Source organism: Anomaloglossus baeobatrachus, chromosome 2 (genome assembly GCF_048569485.1).
Source record: "Anomaloglossus baeobatrachus isolate aAnoBae1 chromosome 2, aAnoBae1.hap1, whole genome shotgun sequence".
Taxonomy (NCBI): Eukaryota; Metazoa; Chordata; class Amphibia; order Anura; family Aromobatidae; genus Anomaloglossus; species Anomaloglossus baeobatrachus.
Window position 1 is genome coordinate 636,808,979 of NC_134354.1, and position 21,173 is coordinate 636,830,151.

The following is a 21,173-nucleotide window of genomic DNA, read 5'->3' on the forward strand; positions in this document are numbered from 1 at the left end:
ATTCCTACAATTTCACACACACACACACACACACACACACACATACACACATACACACACACACATACATACACACACACACACACACATAGATATGATATGTGTATTCAATATATATCTATATCTATACATAATCCCGGACAAGATTTTTGACATTCCATATGGGTGACACAATAATTGAAGCCAGCCGTGGGCTGTAAAATATGTGCACTCCCGCAGCTGTTTGCAGCATACAGCTAAGTATCTAACCATGTCATAGAAAGCAGCCCCTCACGTTTTATAAGCGCTGAATTGTAAGCCTTGTCCTCTGGCTGCACTCACGGCTGGACTTCACTTTTACACAATGCCTTTACAGTATAGATGGATAAATGACAAACCAAATCGACATGACCCCCATCAAACATCTGCTCAGGTGTGCAGAATACGATTATAGCACATGAATGGCTGCCACATTACAGTGCTTTTTATTTAATTCAGCATTGGATTGTGTTGAACCGGTTATAGGAAATGATTGCACTACACGTGAATGGCCAGGACTCACCTCATCGAGGCAGCGTTCATAAGTTTCCCGTTGGGTTTCATTGGCTTGAGCAAGGGCGGTATTTTCTGCCTGCAACAGACAATAAGAGTAGTAGGGGAATTTACAGGCAAGGTATAAAGAAACATTGGGATCAGTTCATCACTAGCCCATATGGTCCTTATTTTAATCAGTGCAAATTTTTGCAGCTACAACCAAAAGACACACGTGAAGTCGTATTAGAGGCTTGCAGGGTTTTACTGCTCAGCTCTGTCAGGTGAGACCTGAAACTGGAAAAGCTGAGAAGTGTTATATGAGCTTTGTGTCTGAAGAGGACAGTTTATAGGGGGTCAATCTACACTCACAAGTTATATCTAACAGCACAGATGTGACACAGATGGGATCTGTCTGCAGTCCATTAAGTCACGGACCCATTCATTGACGCGCAAACTGGTAAACCATCAATCAGACCATAAAAACAAAAAACAAGGGAGCAGGCCATTTATTATCATTATATTTGCTCGTGTAGAGCCATTTGATCCACAGCATTTTACAGACATTATCACCGTACCAATGGGGCTTCACAATCCTATCAGTATTTATTTGGCGTAAAAGATGGAAGTGGAGTAAGGCTAGTTTCACACTTGCGTTGGACGGGATCCGTAGCATTGCGTTGTGTGACGCATGCAACGGATGCGTTGCATATAGTGGCACAACACATGCTACAGATCGTACAAAATAACGCAATCCGTTGTAGGTTTTTTTCCTTGACTTTACACATTGAGCATGCGCAGTTGTGTAAAGACAGCTGCGTTAACGGAATCCGTCAAATGACGGATTCTAACGGAATCCGCCACCATAGGCGTCTATTATAAAAACAACCGACGCCAAACGGATTCCTGCAGGTTGCGTTTTTTTTGACACTCCACCAAGTGCAGAAAAACGCTACATGCAGCGTTCCATCCGCCCGACGCTCACTGACGGTCAGCATCAAAACAACTGATGCGCTGCAGGGCGGACGCAATGCAAGACCATCCGTTGCTATCCGTAGCTAATAGAAGTCTATGAGGAATATAACGGTTTCCTGTAACGGTTACCATAATTCCTCAAGGCTGCGGATAGCAACGGAAGCCGTCCAACGCAAGTGTGAAACTAGCCTAACTGGAGAAATCCCACACTAACACGGGGAGAATATACAAACTCTAACTCTGCTCCTTTTGGTGAGGTATGAACCAGTACCCGAGTGCTTCAACACAACAGTGCTAACCACTGAGCCCCTATGCTGCCCATTTGCTATATTAGGGCTATTCTTTATATGCAAAACAAAACAATTGAACACGTTTGCAAAACTTGAACATTTAAATGGCACCAGCTAATAAGTCTTTGGCTTTGTGATCTTTTTGTTTCTATGGTAATGAATGTTACATCACATAAAAGCCTTGTGTGTCTAATATATGTTTTTAAAATTTTGTGTTTGTTGCTTATGCCAACAGTGTTCTACGCACGCGGGAAAACAAAATGGCCAGTCCAATGCGATATTCACAGCAACAGAGCAGAGGAGTGATAAAATTCCTGTTTCTGCAAGTAAAGTCCACAAAGGATATTCATGGTGATATGTCGCAGACATTGGGGGATCAATGCCCTTCATATTCCACAATTAAGAACTGAGTTGCCAAATTTAAAATGGGCCACTTCAGCCCCAATGATGAGGACGACCGAGAGTGGTTGTTGTTCCGGAGATCGTCGATGCTGTGCACAACTTCATACTGGAGAATCGACGAATTTCAGCTAAAGCAATAGACATCATGGGGATTTCCCGTAAACGTGTTTGTGTCATTATCCATGAACATTTGGACATGAGGAAGCTATCGGCAAAGTGGGTCCCCAATGTTTGACAACAGATCAGAGAAGCATGCGAGTGAAAACTTCCCGGTCCATTTGTCAGCGTCTCCGGACTGATAAGAACTTCCTGGATCGACTGGTCACTATGGATGAGACCTGGATTTATTTGTATGACCCTGAAATCAAGGAGCAGTCAAAAGAGTGGAAGCACAGTGGTTCTCCTCGTCCAAAGAAGTTCAGGGTGCAAAAACCAGCCAGTAAGGTGATGGCGTCTGTGTTCTGGGATAAGGAGGGTAAGGAGGGTATGCTGCTAGTGGACTATCTTCAAAAGGGTTTCACCATCAATGCAAGGTATTACACTGAACTTTTGGACCAATTGAAGGCAGCTCTGAAGGCCAAAAGGGACGGCAATCTGTCCAAAGGAATCTTGTTCCTGCAAGACAATGCCTCCGCTCACACTGCACAAGCGACCACAGCAAAACTGGCAGAGCTGGGCTTCCAGCTGGTTGACGACCCACCTTATTTCTAGCTCCCCCCGACTATCTTCTGTATCCAAACCTAAAGAAACCAAATGTCACACCATTTCTTATGCAATGGCTGCTACGGATGCCGGGTTTGAGGAACAACCGAAATCCTTCTTTTTGCTAGGCTTGCAGAACTTGTAATACCGATGCGAGAAGTGTGTTGACATCAGTGGAGAGTATGTGGAATAAACATAGAAACAATATAGGATGATGAAACTTTCTGGGTAAAGCCAAAGACTTATCAGCAGCCCCTCGTACACAGAGTCCTCCCAAACTCCAGCCACTGATTGACAGATTTTTCCCCATGCAAAGTAATAATGAGATATCTATCAATCAATGGATAAAGGATGGATAATGCAAATGCTTGATGTACAAACGGACTCCTTGTTGACACTACTGGCTGTCTAATGCAAATTATCAAAAACTAATTCACATTAGCACAAGAGGCAGACCTCTGAAATTTGTGTCTATTACTAATTTATGCTGTCCTCAAAGAAGATAGACTAATGACACTGTCATGTTCCCTGTAGAGAAAAAAAAAATGTATATTTTTTTTTTTTAACAACCAAAAAGCTATTTTTCTACAAATACCGTTTGCTTTGGCTTCAATAGTGCAATATTATGTAATGTTTGGGCACGGTTTCAAGTCATTCGGTATTAGATAGACTTGTTGTTCTCGTCTCTCTCCCTTAAGTACTTCAGCCTTATTGTAAAAATAACAGCAGTTGCCGATACGCATTCTGGGGGTCCCTAATTAATCTGCAAGAAGTATTTAATAAGAAGAAAAAGGCAAACTGCTGCCAGACACTTTAGCAGCCCATCTTCTGGCAGAACCAAAGGATCAAGCATGTGGAAATACTACATGTCTGATCTTAATTTCCCCCCTCAACATGAAAACTTAAACCCCCCCAATACACAGTGATGGAAGAACCTGTTGATTATGTTGTTAGTTCCTTTATGCTTACATTAACGTGTAAAGCGATTGCTTTTTTTGTCAGCCCATGTGTAAATGTAATAGAAAAAAAAAAAAACGCATTTCCCAAATTTTTTGTATAATTCTTACATATGGCTCCTCATGCAAACAACTGTGACCGATTAGAGAAACCTGCTTGAAGCGAATGACTGGCAGATGCTTCCTAATGCAGAAAATAGAGCCAAGTTCTGAGAATAGCCCTCACCTCAAGTTCCCGCAAGCGCTCCAGAAGCTCCTGAATGACCAGTGGTTCAGACACCCCTCCACTAAGGAGCCGGATCTCTTCCTCCACCTCAGACGTCATTCTCTGAAAACAGAGGACACACCCAAGCTTAGTAGTGATTGACATTTGGCTTGTAGGCAAAACAATACCTAACAATAGACCTCAAAACAATAGGAACAGAAAATAGGTCATTTGATATGGTCAAGAATAGAAAGCCTTGGTAACTTATCCATTAAGACAGACTTGGATCTGAAAATACCAAATGTCACATGTAAACCCAAGATAGCATTTGCTAAAAAAAAAAATCCTGCCATCTGTAACCTTTAGCACAGCTAAACAAAGGAAAATACATTAAGAGGCAAAACTAAACAACTGCTTTCTTTTCTGGCTAATGGCAAAGTGCAAGTCTAGTCACCCAGTTGTGCCGCTGAGGGCGAATGTGCCCATTTTGCATTGATGCATCCATTTTTCTTGCATTGCTGCATAATGAGGGACATTTGCCTCTCTGGATAACAAACATCATGTGGACAATGCCAATGGTCATATTGAATTTTACTTAACGGACTTAAAGGGGTGGTTCACTACTTAGCATTACTGACCACATCAATATGATGTTCAGAAACAAGGATTCTCTCAAATACCTTGTGTTGGCAATAGTGGCCGTGAGTGGCTCCATTGCTGTTTGCTCATCCAGGGTCACCATCAGGGCATTACAACCATTACTGCTGTACCGGGCTCGGTGAAGAGGGGGAGCCCAGGACCAGGGTAATTACATTACACTTAAAATATTCGGGCCCCGCATCCCCACCTCTTCACCGGGCCCCACTACGCCCAACTCCGCCTCTTCGGGCCCCGCCCCCCAACTCCTCTCCGGGCCCCACTGCAGTTACCACCGAGGCCGCTGAAGAAGGGGGTGGTGGTGGGAGGGGAATTGTCCGCGTCTGACATCTTCAGTGACGTCAGACGCTCCACCTGGCCCTCTTTTCTTCATGGGGTTTGTACTGCGCATGCCCTAAATAGTCTGCCATGCGCAGTACAAACAAGAGCTTTCCAGAAGAAGAGGATCCACTAATCACCGCCAAGCACGCCAGGATGAAGAGTATGATCTGTGTGCGTCTGTCTTCCTGTTTCCGACTCATACACAGCACCATACTGTATATGCAGATCCACAGCATATCCTGTATATAGTGTTGATCTGTGTATACACTATATACAATCCACAGCCTCTATTGTGTATGTAGACCAGAGACTTTACTGAGTATATAGCCCACAGCTTCTATAGAGCATACAGCCTGCAGAATTTGTATATGCAGCCTCTATTGAGTATATAACCAACAGCCTCTATGGTGTATACAGCCTCTATTGTGTATACAACCCGACAGCCTCTATTTTATATGCAGCCTCTATTGTGTATACAGTCCACAGCCTCTATGGCAGGGGTCGGGAACCTATGGCTCGCGAGCCAGATATGGCTCTTTTGATGGCCGTATCTGGCTCGCAGACAGGGCTCCTACCTGTCTATGGGAAGGATCAGGGCCGGCGCCAGCACCCGGCAAACCCGGTCAGCTGCCGGGGGGGCCCACTCGCGGTGGCAGGAGTGGCGCACCGCTACTCAGGGGGGCCCGGTGGCCGCGCTGTCACCGCCCCCCGCCGAGGATCGAGCTTTCAATTGCATCGGCATCGCAGGTGCCGATACAATTGAGAGCAATGATGAGAGAGTGAGCGGCGCGCTCTCTCTCTTATCATTCTCCCCGCTGTGACTGTCGGCGTTCTTCTGACAGCTCTGCAGCGAGCGCGGTGACGTCATCACTGCGCGCCTGCTGAGAGGTCAGAGCGAGCGACAGCAATGGACGACGCGCCGAGGAGACCGGATCAGCGGGGGAACGAGAAGTGAGCCGCCCCTCTACTGACACTGGGCTCCCCTGACTCACAGGCCGGCCACTACACAGCGGCACTAGTACACATAGGGGCCCGGCAGCCGCTCTGCGTCTATGTGTAGTGCCGCTGTGTAGTGGCCGGCCTGTGAGTCAGGGGAGCCCAGTGTCAGTAGAGGGACCCCTGACCTGGAGAGGCCACCAGCCATGTCTGAGCTGCAGGAGTGCTCCTGACCTGCACAGCAGACGGAATCTCCATCCTGCAGGACCTGCGATGATGTCACGCCCATGTGACTGTGTGGGAGGAGACACAGGATGCCGGGCAGAAAGCAAGAGAACTGAATCCTGAAGGAGATTTGGACACATGACTGGTAATAAGAAAAGAGGGGACATGAGGGTGAGGGGGGCTGCAGGGTGAGGGGCATATGAGGGCTGCAGACTGTGACAGAAGCATGTGAAGGGGTGCAGAGTGTTTGAGAGGGGTAAGTTGGGGTACAGGCAGGGTGAGATATGTGGGCAGGGTGTGTGAGATATGGGGGTGTATTGTGTGTGATATGGGGGGTTGCAGGCTGTATGGGAAGCAGTGTGTGTGTGTGGGATATGGGGGGTGCAGGCCGTATGGGGGGCAGTGTGTGTGTGATATGGGGGGTGCAGGCTGTATGGGAAGCAGGGTATGTGACATATGGGGGTGTATTGTGTGAGATCTGGGGGGTGCAGGCCGTATGGGGAGCAGTGTGTGTGTGATATGGGGGGTGCAGGCTGTATGGGAAGCAGGGTGTGAGAGATATGGGGGTGTAGGCTGTATGGGAAGCAGGGTGTGTGAGATATGGGGGTGTAGTGTGTGTGATATGGGGGTGCAGGCTGTATGGGGAGCAGGGTATGCGACATATGGGGGTGTAGTGTGTGAGATCTGGGGGGTGCAGGCTGTATGGGAAGCAGTGTGTGTGTGTGTGATATGGGGGGGTGCAGGCTGTATGGGAAGCAGGGTATGTGACATATGGGGGTGTAGTGTGTGAGATCTGGGGGGTGCAGGCTGTATGGGAAGCAGTGTGTGTGTGTGGGATATGGGGGGTGCAGGCTGTATGGGGAGCAGTGTGTGTGTGATATGGGGGGGTGCAGGCTGTATGGGAAGCAGGGTATGTGACATATGGGGGTGTAGTGTGTGAGATCTGGGGGGTGCAGGCTGTATGGGAAGCAGTGTGTGTGTGTGGGATATGGGGGGTGCAGGCTGTATGGGGAGCAGTGTGTGTGTGTGATATGGGGGGTGCAGGCTGTATGGGAAGCAGGGTGTCTGGGCCACTGACAGATACAATTGCTCCAGCGGTCACTTAGTACACAAAGGAGTGTTCCTCTCTGCTGCACTAAGCCACCGCTGGACCTAAACAATAATTCGCTGTAAAATAATAAAATACGGTAGATAATTGACATAACTGACAATGCGTTGTGTGACATGTCCAATATTCCAGCTTCTTTCTTCTGCGAATGCCTCAAAGCTGGCATTCTCTCAACATCAGGTGGGAAGAATGCCAGCTTCCAGTCATGCGCAGGAAAAAGAAGAAGCCAGACTGCTGGACTGATGTCATGCATCGCAAGTTCACAATGTAAGTTATTTATTTGATTTTTTTACTGCTAATTACCATTGTTTCAGTCCAGTTGTGGCTTTATACAGCAGGGAGGAGCATTCCTTGCTGTACTAAGTGAACATTGGAGCGATTGATCTGTCAATGGCCCTTTAAACATATTGTATGGCTCTCGCGGAATTATATTTCAAAATATGTGGCGTTTACGGCTCTCTTAGCCAAAAAGGTTCCTGACCCCTGCTCTATGGTGTATGCAGCCTCTATTGTGTTTGCAGCCCACAGTTCCTTTTGGTCTATGCAGCATCTATTGTGTATATAGCCCACAGCCTGTGTGTATGCCGCCTCTATTGTGTATGCAGGCCAGTCCCTTTTTGTATATGCAGCCTCTATTGTGTATATAGCTTTCAGCCTCTATTGAGTTTACAGCCAGTATAAATTTTGCCAGTATGGGGCCCTGAAATTCCCAGTGGCGGCCCTGTGCTTCTCCCCATCGCGTGACCTCTCGGGCTCCGTGACCTCTGAGATCCGGTCATGTCACGTCAACTTCCAGTTGACCCAACATCACTGAGGCCGACCTCAGTCTCTGTGAGTGACTGAGCTGTGAACGGAGTCTCCTCACACATCACAGCACAGTGTCGCTCCTGCTTACGGCACTCTGCAGTGAAGGAGGGAGCGCGCGAGATACTGGGCTGTGATGAGCAGTGAAACGTCGCCCACAGCCGAGTCACTCACGGAGACTGGGGACAGTCTCAGTGATGTCGGGTCAACTGGAAGTTGACGTGAGATCACCGAATTTTAGAGATCGCGGAGTTCGGGGGTCACGCGACGGGGATGAGCGGGCCGCAATAGCACCACTCAGAGTCAGAATTTGCTATATGTGGCTAGTAAAGCTAAGTAGTGAACCACCTCCTTAACGAAGAATGGAATTTTTAATAAATTGGACAGAAGGAAACTCAATGGTTTAGATTTACTGATCATTTTTTCAATTTTAGGTAGGAAGGCAAATTCAGTCTTTCATTCCCTATGTCTGGACAAAGCAGTTTTGCATGGTCCCTTTACTTATACGGCCAAGACCTGCACAACATACCTCCAGTTAGGGTTCTAGCAGCAGCAAGAATGACAAAGTAAAGCTTTATTTAATCCAGCGGAGACCATTACCACAAGTGCCATTTGGGGAGTCGCTGAGGTTTAAAGGACAGGTGCACAATATAGGCCAGATATATGTAGATGTGATGTCACATACACCGCACACCGGCCAATAAAGAAGTGAGCAGACCCGAATTACTCCAAGGGCTCATGCGCACGTAACTGCTGAATATTCTGCCGCGATTTGACAGCACATGTGCGCTTCAAATCACTGCAGAAACACTGCGTAATGGTTGCAGTTTTTTTGTATAAAAAAAGCTGATTTTATGCGCTATGGCCGCTGCCCCCACCATAGACAGAGTGGGAGCTGCATCCAAAGCGCACAAATTAATTGACATGCTCATTTTATGAATGCACGGATTTGGGTCAAAATTTTAGCACCCAAATCGCTGCTTTCATAAAAGCAACGTGCGCACGTATCATGCACATTCATAGATTGCATGCGTCCTGGGTCCCCTGCACATTTACACTGCAGTGCAATAGGCAGCGTAAATGCATGTAATTACGCAACGTGCGAATGAGCCCTAAGGCCGCATGCCCACGGAAAGGGTTCACAGTGTTTTGGATGCAATGTGTTTCAACTGTGTCCAAAACACTGCGTTGTTCTAGAAATCCCAACGCGCACTTTGCGTGTACGGCCCGCAGCGCTGTAAACTGGTCTGCAGTGCGGTTCTCAGAGCCACAAGCATGTCAATTCCTTGCTGGGGAGCTGCAAGTGTTCTCCGCAGGGACAGCAGAGAGAAAGACCGAAACTGCCTGAGCCCGGATCATAGGCACGAGCAGCTGCGGTCTCCTGTGGAGGAGACTTTCAGCCTCGCAGATCATGACCCCGCTGTGTCCAGGACGCAGCAGGTCCTGATCATGTGCACATACCCTTAGCGTGCTTTTTGCTCTACACCATGTAATTCACCATCCTTTCCTTCAACGCAAGTGATGGCTATAGCAAGCTCCTGGTTATGGATCGGTAACCACAAGGTCTCTTCCCAATTACCAGTTACTTGCCAGAGAAGAACTTTACTTTCTTATTTTTTTTTAACACATAAGAACTTTCTCATTTTTGCTGCTATGAAGCCAGAAAGAAAAACAGTTAGGCTATGTGCGCACGTTGCGTATTTACATGCAGTTACGCTGCAATCTGCACCGCAGCGTAACTGCATGCGTCCTGCGTCCCCAGCATAATCTATGAAGATTATGCAGAAGACGTGCGCACGTGGCGTATTAGAGCGCAGCGCTTCGGCTGCTGCCCGAAGCGCGCGTTCTAAGAAGTGACATGTCACTTCTTTCCTGCGCTCTACATGCATCCCCCGCTCTGTCTATGGGAGGGGCTGCACTCAGAGCGCATGAAATCGGCTTTTTTTTCCATTACGGACTCTTTCTGCAGCGATTTGAAGCGCACGTGTGCTGTTCAAATCGCTGCAGAAATTTCTGCAGGGACAGTATGCAACGTGCGCACATAGCCCTTTCCTGACCTATTATCTCAGGGTCAAATTGCTGAAAGACTCCCTTAAAATGTTGAGAATTGATACAATTAATATAAAAAGTAAATACAATGTATGGCAATGTATAACAACCTTTATAATTACCAGCTGCCAATGAATTCTAATCTTAAGGCAAAACTATAAGTTGCGTGCTATTTCATGCTAGTTTCAGATTTATAATGTTAAAGTCATATGATCTCATCCAATATTCCTCTAAGAAATATCTATTTTCTGTCTCGAGTGCTTAGGAGGCCATGTGAATCTTGTTAGAGGAGTCTCTGGCTCTACGGCTGTGTAGGAGATGTATAGAACAGTCTGAATATAAATTCTGTATGGCAAGGATCACATGGACGAGAGGCCCTGTATATATTCCCTTACACGTAATCAATTGCTGCCTTAGTCTCCATCACCGATAAATCAATGAGTTAACAGCCCTACAAAATATGGTTCTGAAATGAAGAGGTTACCTTTCCACGTTAGTGACAAATAAGTGACTAGACATTCCCCATCTGGTTGGGAGGATTAGAGAGATTAGGTCATTCCCAGCCGCCGGACATGTGGGGAGGCTTTATTTGGGGGCTCAGAGACGGATCATCCTGTAGGTTATCATCTGATGATACACAGGAAAAACACAAAGTTGTTCTCACCTCATATGTGAAGTCATACCCGGAAACTGGCCGTGTGTGGGGTCCGCTGCATGTCACTACACCTGCACACAAAACAGACTAGCATTACTTTAAGCATCAATTATACACACTCTGTGCAAGGTAAATAGCAATTACATTGAGTGCGATTATCAACCGTGGCTCACATACTAGAAACCATACCATTACTGCAGGAGCCAGGGGTCTAACCCTAAATCATTACTCCCTGGGGACCTTAATCACATCTGTTTGTGACCTCTCTAATGATGTGTCTCCTTTAAGCCATCTGCACGGTACAATGCACAGCATTACTGCTCTGGCCTTCTGGGCCATTCTGTAATTAAGTGCTTGACTCTGTATAATGTAGAAGAACCTGATCAGCGCAGCCATACCAGTTACCTTACATTACCCTTGTGCTGAGAAAGGACACTGCAGCCATCGACTGACGCAAGCGAAGGAGCAGCGAGAAAATATTGCATCCAGCAGTGTAGCACTATACGGATACAGGCTGCTCTGCTGGAAACCTCCCCTCATTTCATTTATATGTAACCATTTACAATACAGGACTCATAGTTCTTCTATTTTGCATCCAAAAGAGAGACAAATAAAAGTAAAATCAATATACACACATACACACACACACATACACACACACACCTACACACACACACACACACACACACACACACACACGTGTGGCATTCATTACACAGGCGACCTAGAAGAATCCCAAAGACCACAACCCTTTCTCCCTTTCCCAAACAGATTTACTTGGTACGCGCTGACAGTTCGTCCGCACTGGTGCATGCATTGCCATTGTAATAATGGACTTCACCAGCTTTAAACGACACATCTTATTCAACAGTAGTTTACACTAGCGAGACACATCCCTAGGGCATCAGCCAATGATCACTCTTTTCCTTCATATTCAATTGACCTTTTTTCATTAGTGTATGGATCTAACAAGTACCTAAGCAAATACTGAATTTATACACACAAAGCACACCCTTCTATTTGAATATTTGATAGTCCGTCAATGGATAAACATAGAAGAGGTCAAAAGCATGAGCCAGAAATTAACAAATGTGAGACCAAAAAGAACTTCATTCTAAAGAGAATGACCAACCAAAAATATAAGACATTCAGAGGGATAGCGGCAAGAGGGATAGCGGCAAGAGGGATAGCGGCAAGAGGGATAGCGGCAAGAGGGATAGTGGCAAGAGGGATAGCGGCAAGAGGGATAGCGGCAAGAGGGATAGCGGCAAGAGGGATAGCGGCAAGAGGGATAGCGGCAAGAGGGATAGCGGCAAGAGGGATAGCGGCAAGAGGGATAGCGGCAAGAGGGATAGCGGCAAGAAATTTGTGAATTAGTAAGTTTAGTATATTGAAATGTTACATTTTGAATTGTGTGTGACTTCAGAGAGGATGTTCGGTGGCGACATTAGAAGTGCTGTGATATAAGGGGACTGGTTGACTTATTTTAAATAGCTAAATAAAAGTCAATCACTGGTAGTAGTGCTACTTTATCCACACTGACAATGGTATTAAAATACAATATTAATATCAATGATATAAAAAAAGTTTTAGCCAAAATGCATTCTTTGTTACTTTTAGATTTTTTTTATTAAAACCGTTTTTATACCATTGGATTAATATTCTATTTTAATACCTTTGTCACTGAGGAGGATAGAGCGCTACTACCGGTGATCGACTTATGTTCTTCTCTGTTGGGATCCTGCTGGAGGATTTCACCGCAGTACACAGGATCAGCTGCCCCTCTCCGACCAGTGCTGGAGAATGGCTTTATTATATGCTTGAAGTCCAATACATCTAGGCAAGTGCAAAATCATTCACCTACTTCATCTCTGTTTAAACTTCTACGCTCAGATGTCGACGCCGAGTGCTGGAGCTCATCTTCCGCTCGTTACCCAGGGAGATTTCCAGGACATTTCAAATAGTGATGCAGTTAAGCAGCATCTATTGCAACCGGCTGTGCAATTGCATTCGAGTGTTTGAGAGAATATACTTTGAACATCCAGGTCCACACGTCAGTTTTTTGGATCCAGCGAAAAAACGGATCAGTTGCATCAGTTTTTTCCAGCAGTTCCTTAAATTTTTTGATGGATCTGTTGTGTTACTGAGCATGTTCAGTTGAAAACACCGGATCCGGTAGCCATATCCGTTTTTCTGCCGCATTACGATACGGCATCCATAGGCTTCCATTACAAAGCACGCCGTACGGCGCAATACATTTTTTGCCGGAGACAAAAAACGTTCCCCTCAGTGTTCCATTCGGCCACCGGACAAGCAAATTTTGCCGGATCCGGCAAAAGCCGGATGGAACGCACAGCCATCCGGCGCTAATAGAAGTCTATGGGGGAAAAAAGGATCCGGCGGCAACAGACGCCGGTTCCGTTTTTTCAGGATTTTGCCGGATTGTGCCTGATGGCAAAAAACTGATGTGTGAAAGCAGCTTATGGCTCTTCCCAGCACTGCTAGAAGTGATGGATAGGTCTCTCCATTGTGTGTACAGGGGCCTGAGCTGGACTGATCTACTCTTTAAAAATCCAGTGGAGGACCATATCCAAAGCATATTTTCTCTGAAACGCTGAAATATATCTGGCTGCAATTATACAGCAAGGCTGAGATTCATGCTGCTAGTGGTTTGGTCATCATGAATGGGCTGACAGGTTCCCTTTAAGTATCTATGCATCAACAGGGCTGGTTACCAATTCAACCGAGGCAAGCACCCAGCCTCCTACATGTCATTCTGGAGCATAGAATAGAGCTATGTAGCAAACAAGCAAAAAATGGCGCTGCCAGGACCAGAACGGATATCCACAGATAACTTGTTATATGGTTATTTCATTATTCCCATCTTCATAGACAGTAAATTGCAAGAATGGTTATTTTTACAAACACTATCAAACAATAGGTTTCTTAAAATTTGCAGACGTTCTTGAGATATTAAGACTTTCTCTTTTGCTTTCAGCTTGTTGGCTAGGACACCGACCACCACTGCTGTCTATCTAGCGTGTTCACTCTGCACAAAATCTGTCCGGGATTTGGAGGTAACAAGAAGCGGTCCAGCAATCCCAGCTTTAAACCAGTGCTTACAAGCTCAATGGAAAAAGAGCACATAAGCACTGTGCATATTCGACCACAGCTGCTAGACTGCAATGGTGGTCGTTTGCCTAGGCAACGAGCTGTAAACAAAAGAAAAAAAAAAAAAGTGTTGCTATCTCAAGAACGACTAATAATTTTAATAAAGTGTATTGCCAAAGTGCCTGTTTTAACAAATACAATACAACAACAACTATTTATGGAGATTGAAATAACCCTTAAATACGAGAACATTAGAAAGCAACATATATCAATATTTTCAACATATCTTCAAGCAGATAACACATAAACTGTATGCCTTCAGCAATAGTTGCTTAATAATGGAGATTTACATTGACTTTTATTAGGCAGTCACAGACTGACCTTCAAGGATCTAAAGCAACTACTTAGGCTAGGTTCACACACTGCGTTTTTTTGATGCTGCGTTTTTGTGCGTTTTTTTGCGGCAAAAACCGCACAAAAACGCACCCGCGGCAAAAAAACGTGGCAAAAAACGCACGCGTTTTGCCGCGATTTGGTGCGTTTTTGCTCACTGCGTCTTTATGCGTTTTTTATCAGTGAACAAAAAAAAAAAAAAAAGGTCTGATGTCATTTCCTTCTTCAATGTGTTCTTCATTCTCCACTAGTGTATGCAGAAGAGCAGACAGCTGGAGGAGTTGGATACAGCGCCAGAAGATGGCGCTTCTATGAAAGTGCCATTTTCTGAGGCGGCTGCAGACTGGAATTCACAGCAGTGGGGCCCAGAAAGCTCAGGCCAACCTGTGCTGCAGATTCCAATCCCCAGCTGCCTAGTTGTACCTGGCTGGACACAAATATGGGGCGAAGCCTACGTCATTTGTTTTCTAATTATTTCATGAAATTCATGAAATAATAAAAAAAAGGGCTTCCCTTTATTTTTGGTTCCCAGCCGGGTACAAATAGGCAACTGGGGGTTGGGGGCAGCCGTACCTGCCTGCTGTACCTGGCTAGCATACAAAAATATGGCGAAGCCCACATAATTTTTTCAGGGGGCAAAAAACTTCTGCATACAGTCCTGGATGGAGTATGCTGAGCCTTGTAGTTCTGCAGCTGCTGTCTGTCTGGAGAAGAGCAGACAGCAGCTGCAGAACTACAAGGCTCAGCATACTCCATCCAATAGTGTATGCAGGAGAGCAGACAGCAGCTGTCGAACTACAAGGCTCAGCATCCTCCATCCAATAGTGTATGCAGGAGAGCAGACAGCAGCTGTCGAACTACAAGGCTCAGCATCCTCCTTCCAGGACTGTATGCAGGATTTCTTTGCCCCCCCAAACAAAAACAAATTGACGTGGGCGTCGCCATATTTTTGTATGCTAGCCGGGTACAGCAGGCAGGTACGGGCTGCCCCCAACCCCCAGCTGCCTATTTGTACCCGGCTGGGAACCAAAAATATAGGGAAGCCCTTTTTTTTTTAATTATTTCATGAATTTCATAAAATAATTTAAAAAAAAAAAAAAAAATGACGTGAGCTTCGCCCAATTTTTGAGTCCAGCCGGGTACAACTAGGCAGCTGGGGATTGGAATCCACAGTGCAGGGTGCCCATGCTTTCTGGGCACCCCCGCTGTGAATTGCAGTCCCGCAGCCACCCCAGAAAATGGCGCTTTCATAGAAGCGCCATCTTCTGGCGCTGTATCCAACTCTTCCAGCTTCCCTGATGCCGGGTGGCTCGCTGGGTAATAATGGGGTTAGGGCTAGCTGTATAGCTGGCCCTAAGCCCGAAATTCATGGTGTCACGCCAATATTAGACATGGCCACCATGAATTTCTAGTAAAGATAAAAAAAAAAACACAACACACAGAAAAATATTTTTATTAGAAATAAAACACAACACAATTAGTGACTCCATCTTTATTGAAATAAAGAACCCCCCTCCGCAGTAATCCTGGGTCAGGGTCCCGCGCCGTCCAATCCAGATCCAATATCATCTGATCGGTTTGCTGGAAGGCAAAGCGATCAGATGATGTGTCAGGTTCTAGGGGCTGAAGCACATCACACATCAGCTGATTGCATAAAAGCCGTTTATACAATCAGCAGATGCATCGGTGCAAAAAAAAAAAAAAAATACTCACTTATGTGCTGATTACCGGCAGCTCCTGGAGCGATGGGGCGGGAGTCTGATCCTGTCCGATCGCTGCAGCAGCTGTCGGTCAGGGATGAAGTCTCCTGACGCATCCGCTGATAGCTTAAACCGGCCGGGCGCCCGCGTCACCGCGATACTTACGATCACCTGATGCGTCAGGTGACTGCATCAGGTGATCCATCGCTAGGTCCTGCATCTATCGGAGATGTCCCGGCCGTCTGCACACAGCCGGAGCGGCGATACCGTGAGAGGAGATGGGAGCGGGCATGGCACCGGGAGGCTGCAGACAGGGGAGTATAAATTTTTTTTTTCTACTGTTCACTTTTGTTTTCGCAGCTGCTTCCACCTCCCGCCCAGACATGGCGCCGCACGGCAGCATACATGCACAGGACCGGAGGTGGAAGCGGCGGTGACGGTACCGGGAGGATTCATGCTTCTGTGTTTACTGACAGAAGGAATCCTCTTCCTGTACATGTCACTTTACTACCCACCTCCTGCGTTTATAGCTGCGTTTTTGGTCTTAGAAACGCACCAAAACGCAGCTATTTGCGTTTCTCATTGCGTCTTTCAACATCCCATTGCACTCAATGGATGAAAAGCGCAGTGAAAAACGCGGGAATAATTGACATGCTGCGTTTTTGTGGCACCACAAAAACGCAGCTGAAAAAAAACGCTGTGTGCAGACAGCAAAAATGAAAACTCAGACTTTGCTGGGGAAGCAAAGTCATGCAGTTTTCTGAGCAAAAACGCACCCGAAAACTGCGCAAAAACGCCGCGAAAAACGCACCGTGTGAACTTACCCTTAGTTTGGTCTTTCTCAAAAACACAGTTAAATTTACCTTGAGGCTCCTTACAAAAAAAGTACACCAATAAACAATAACCTTGAAACCACTGACCGATGAAGTAACAGCACTGGCGGGCACATACAGAAGAGGCTCCTGTGCAAGAACAGCATATGGGCCCTTTGCAGTCCAATAACTCATCATAATGCACAATTTCACCTGATTTGGATATAGACCCGGTTACCTCTTTGGCCCCGGCGCGGCTGCACTAATGATATGTCTGCCCCCGAGTAACAGGAGTTACCCAGTTACTATAGCACCTGTCAAGGGGTGGCACAAATTAAGCAGCAAGTGGACAATCCGTTCTCAAAGCTGATATTCCAGAAACTTAAAAAAATAAAAATAAAATCAGAATCAAAAGAGCAATTGACAAAGGCCAAATCGTGATATATAGAGGTATATACTGGTTATATATACTGGTTCACCGAATCTCAAGAGTGGCCGATTTTGTGGCTGGTAAACAAGCTACAAGATGGTGGCACCCAGGCTTACAGATGTGCTTGGTGAGGTAAGGCTAGTCCATCTGGTTAAAACTGCTGTAACACAAATAATTGAAAAGTGAAATGTTGCCTATGATAAAGAGAGAAGACCCAAATATAGGGGTCGAAACGTTAAGGATTGCCTGCATCATAGGGTTCTTATTCATTTTTGGTGTGCCAAGTTTTCTTGTTTCTAATGACAGGTTTGAACCCTTCATGATAACCCACAATTCCAAGTGTGCCATAAACCTTATTCTACTATATGATAAAGAGAGGTCAGAACACAGCACAGCTTTCAGTTTACAGAGTTGAATGGTATGGCCCGGGCAGAGTGCCCTTCTGACCCTGTACCTACAATGGCCGCATAGGCATCATAATTGCACCAAAGACCAATATAACAAGGTGGCCTGGTTTGATGAAACATTTCTTTTCACATCTTGTGGACAGCTGGATGAGAATGTGTCCCTCAACCTGAAGAAGAGCTGGCATAAGGATGAACTATGGGATTAAGTCAAGGCAACAAAGCAATGTGATGATCTAGGCAATGTTCTGTTGAGAAACCTTGGGTCCTGGCATTTTTGAAGATGTTACTGTGATGCCTACGAACTACTTAAACATTGTTGCAGATAAAGTACTACACTCCTTTATTGCAACAATACTCCCTAATCACAATGGCCTCTTTCAGCTGATAATGCGTCCTGATGTATGCAAAAATTGTTTAGCCAAACAAAACAAAAATTAAAAAAAAACTCGCAACTTGGTCTTTAAATTTCCCAGAGCTGAATCCAATCGAACATCTGTAGGATACGATGGAAAAAGGTTGAATACATGGAAGCTAAACCTCGCAAACCTACAGGTATTGGTGCATAGAGTGTAGAACTGGTGTCCATGCACTGCGCTAGTGATGTGTCGGTCGTGAACGATCCGACACAAAGATCTGGCTCCCTGCAGTTACCGACAGGAGCCGGATCCCCAATGAGAGCCACTAAAATATCTAAATGGCTCTTTTTGCCGCTGAACCCCGCCAACCCGCAGCTAAACTCCACCTACTCAACAATCTAATTGGTCACTTGTAAGTGGGCGGGGTTTAGCTGCAGGTGGGCAGTGGTTTTGTGGCGTTACTAAAATCTTAAATATGTGTTCACCTGGCGTGAACACATTTAATAAGGAGCCGAGAACGAACTGAAAGATCCGGCTCTTTTTGGTGAGCGGAGCCATGGGAACCGGATCACCAAAAAGAGCCGGACTGTCCATCACTACAGTGCACTGCTTCTCCCCAGCAGGGACGCCGACTCTCTCACTGCCATGGCCAGACTGCCTTACCATGCCTTGCCTCCCTGAGGACTTCCACGTTCGAGTCATCTTCCTACTCCCAGGGCCTGTACATGCCGAACAGGTTCCCCCAGGAGTGCGCACAAACTCTCAAAGGGCCAGCGCATCCATTCCTGGAAGTCCCTCTCAGCCTATGGCTGAGGGCAACTAGGTACTTAAGGCACCCTCTCACTAGAAGAAGTGCCTGAGCAACATGGTCAGTTAGTTAGTGCATGTCCGTCTGGCTAGTTGGTTGTCCGGTCCAGTTGTCTAGCGGTCCTTTCTGCCCCAACCAGGCCAGCTGCACCTTAGACTTTGTCAGTACCTGAACCTGTCCCTGTCCTGGAGGTCAGCTACCACAATCCCGGACACTGCCCTGGGAGTGGTACCTTGCATCTACCAAGTAAGCGCTTAGTCAAGCTCCTCCCATGACAGGGTAAACCCGGGTCCTCCTGTGGTCCAATGAGTCCACTCCCGCTCACAGCCTTATCACAGTCAGCGAGCGTTACATAGAGTCTAAGATCAAAGTGGTTTTAAATGTATTACAAGACTACGTACCGGTATTCTGTGCATTGTAATTATTCTTGAGATTCATAGTTTTCTATATGGTAATAGATCAGGTGACAGAACAATGAGAGGGCTATGCATGATAGAATATGGAAACGAAGCTCTACAAATGCACATAAAGTGGATCGCAAAGATTATATAATACGAGATTAGAAGGATACAAAGTTTGTTTTCTTTTGAAATTTGGAATTAAAGTAATGATCAGCAAATAAGGGAAGCAATGAGCCGTCCTGCAGCTCCGAGCAGGGCTGTCACTTGATGACCATGATCACGTATTCAGCCTCTGTCCTTCCATCAGTTTGGTGCTGTTAGGAATGCCAGTGATATATCTTGGAACACTGCATTGCAGACACCCCTAGCACATCCAGTACCACTCCTCCACACCATGTAAGAGTACACATCAGAGGCCAGCTCCAGGGAGTTATTGCCCTGTATACTGGAGTAATGCAGCGTGCCTGTGACATGAGGACATTCTAAAAAGAATGTGAGAGCTTTCCATCTGACCTGAAAACTGCACGCAAGAAGGGACATCGTCACAGCCCAATTACAGCAGCGAAGATGTGTGCCAATGGATGGGAGAATAGCACAGAACTCTGGAGCATCACCATTACATTACCTGGACATTAATGGGATTGACAAATCAATTCAAAAAAAACAATAAAATACGCCCTCTACAGCAAATTGTTATTCCCTGGACTCTTAACCCACGGGTACACGGTTATGTATCAATGCACATTGTCACTAGAAGACTCTACAAATAACTTACTTTGTAACATGATGTAACAAAATTTACTATACTACCTACACATATAACCAAAAGGAGACCACGTAATTCACTGGCAGCATTCGGAGTAAATGATATGCTCAACCATGACGAACCTAAACATGAAGTGTCAGTCCGGGATGACAAGGGCCCTCCATTAAAGGGAATTTGTCACCAGGTTTTTGCTCCCCCATCTGAGAGCAGCATAATGTAGAGACAGAGACCCTGATTCCAGTGATGTGTCACTTAATGAGCTGTTTGTTGTCATTTTGATAAAATCAGTGTTTGTTTTCTCTGCTGCAGATCTAGCAGTTATACTGAACTCATGAATATGCTGGACTACCGGGAAGCACGCCAAGTAGTCCTCTAATAATAATATACTACTGATTAAACAGCGATTTTTATCAAAACTACACTAAGGAGCCCAGTGACAATGCTGGAATTAGGATCTCTGCCCATATGTTATGCTGCTCTCAGATTAGGTGGCAAAAACCTGGTGACAGATTCCCTTTAACAGTGACTCAGGGGTCCACTGCATTATATTACCCTTATTCAGGAATCTACCTATATCTTCATGTAATAATACTTTGGCTAGTTTGGTAAGTGAATGATGAGATGTTGTTTTTGTTTGTACAAAGTGTATTGTGCCAAGCACTGTTCATACTGAGGGTGGGGGCTCACTGGGCGATGCACCTGTTCCCCTGTGGGCCAGTCTGAGCCTGCATGAAGTCAATCAATCGTGTATCAAACAACTACTGAAAGAGCAGATTTGGTATTTTTTTACATCACTAACTACTTAAAGGTAATCTGTCAGCAGGTTTTTGCTATGTAATCTGAGGACAGCGTGCTGTAGGGGTTAAGAAACAAAAATCAACTATGCTTCTCTTATCAGACTCAATGCAGTTAAATGTTCTCAATCTCAGGAAGGTGGTACTTGTATATTACATGAAACTGTACGACTTCATTTGTTTGATGCCATATTAAACTATGGAAAACCTGAAGTCCAATAACCTTTGTGTGTCCCGAATCATCCACAATAACACAGGGAATGCATAGAAAAAAATCCTTGCAGAAGGATGGGAAGGTAGTTTGTCAATTAAAATCTAACTTAAGAAATTCAACGATACTATAAAGGTTTTGTGCTAGTAACAACCCCAATCAAGGGAATTAACAGACAGGGTCCACGGA

At 45.7% G+C, this 21,173-nt stretch overlaps 1 protein-coding gene across 5 annotated transcripts in view; it reads right to left on the reverse strand.

Moving 5' to 3' along the window:
• The window catches only part of NCKAP5L (NCK associated protein 5 like), a 154,364-nt gene that overhangs the window by 48,253 nt on the left and 84,938 nt on the right, over nt 1-21,173 (reverse strand). For all 5 annotated transcript variants that reach the window (XM_075336916.1, XM_075336917.1, XM_075336914.1 and 2 more), the window contains exons 2-4: nt 10,805-10,866; nt 4,062-4,163; nt 542-610 (exon numbers count right to left, since the gene is read on the reverse strand). In XM_075336916.1, the coding sequence (XP_075193031.1) occupies nt 542-610; nt 4,062-4,160 (168 nt within the window). In that variant the 5' untranslated portion in view covers nt 4,161-4,163; nt 10,805-10,866. The remainder of the gene's footprint in view (nt 1-541; nt 611-4,061; nt 4,164-10,804; nt 10,867-21,173) is intronic.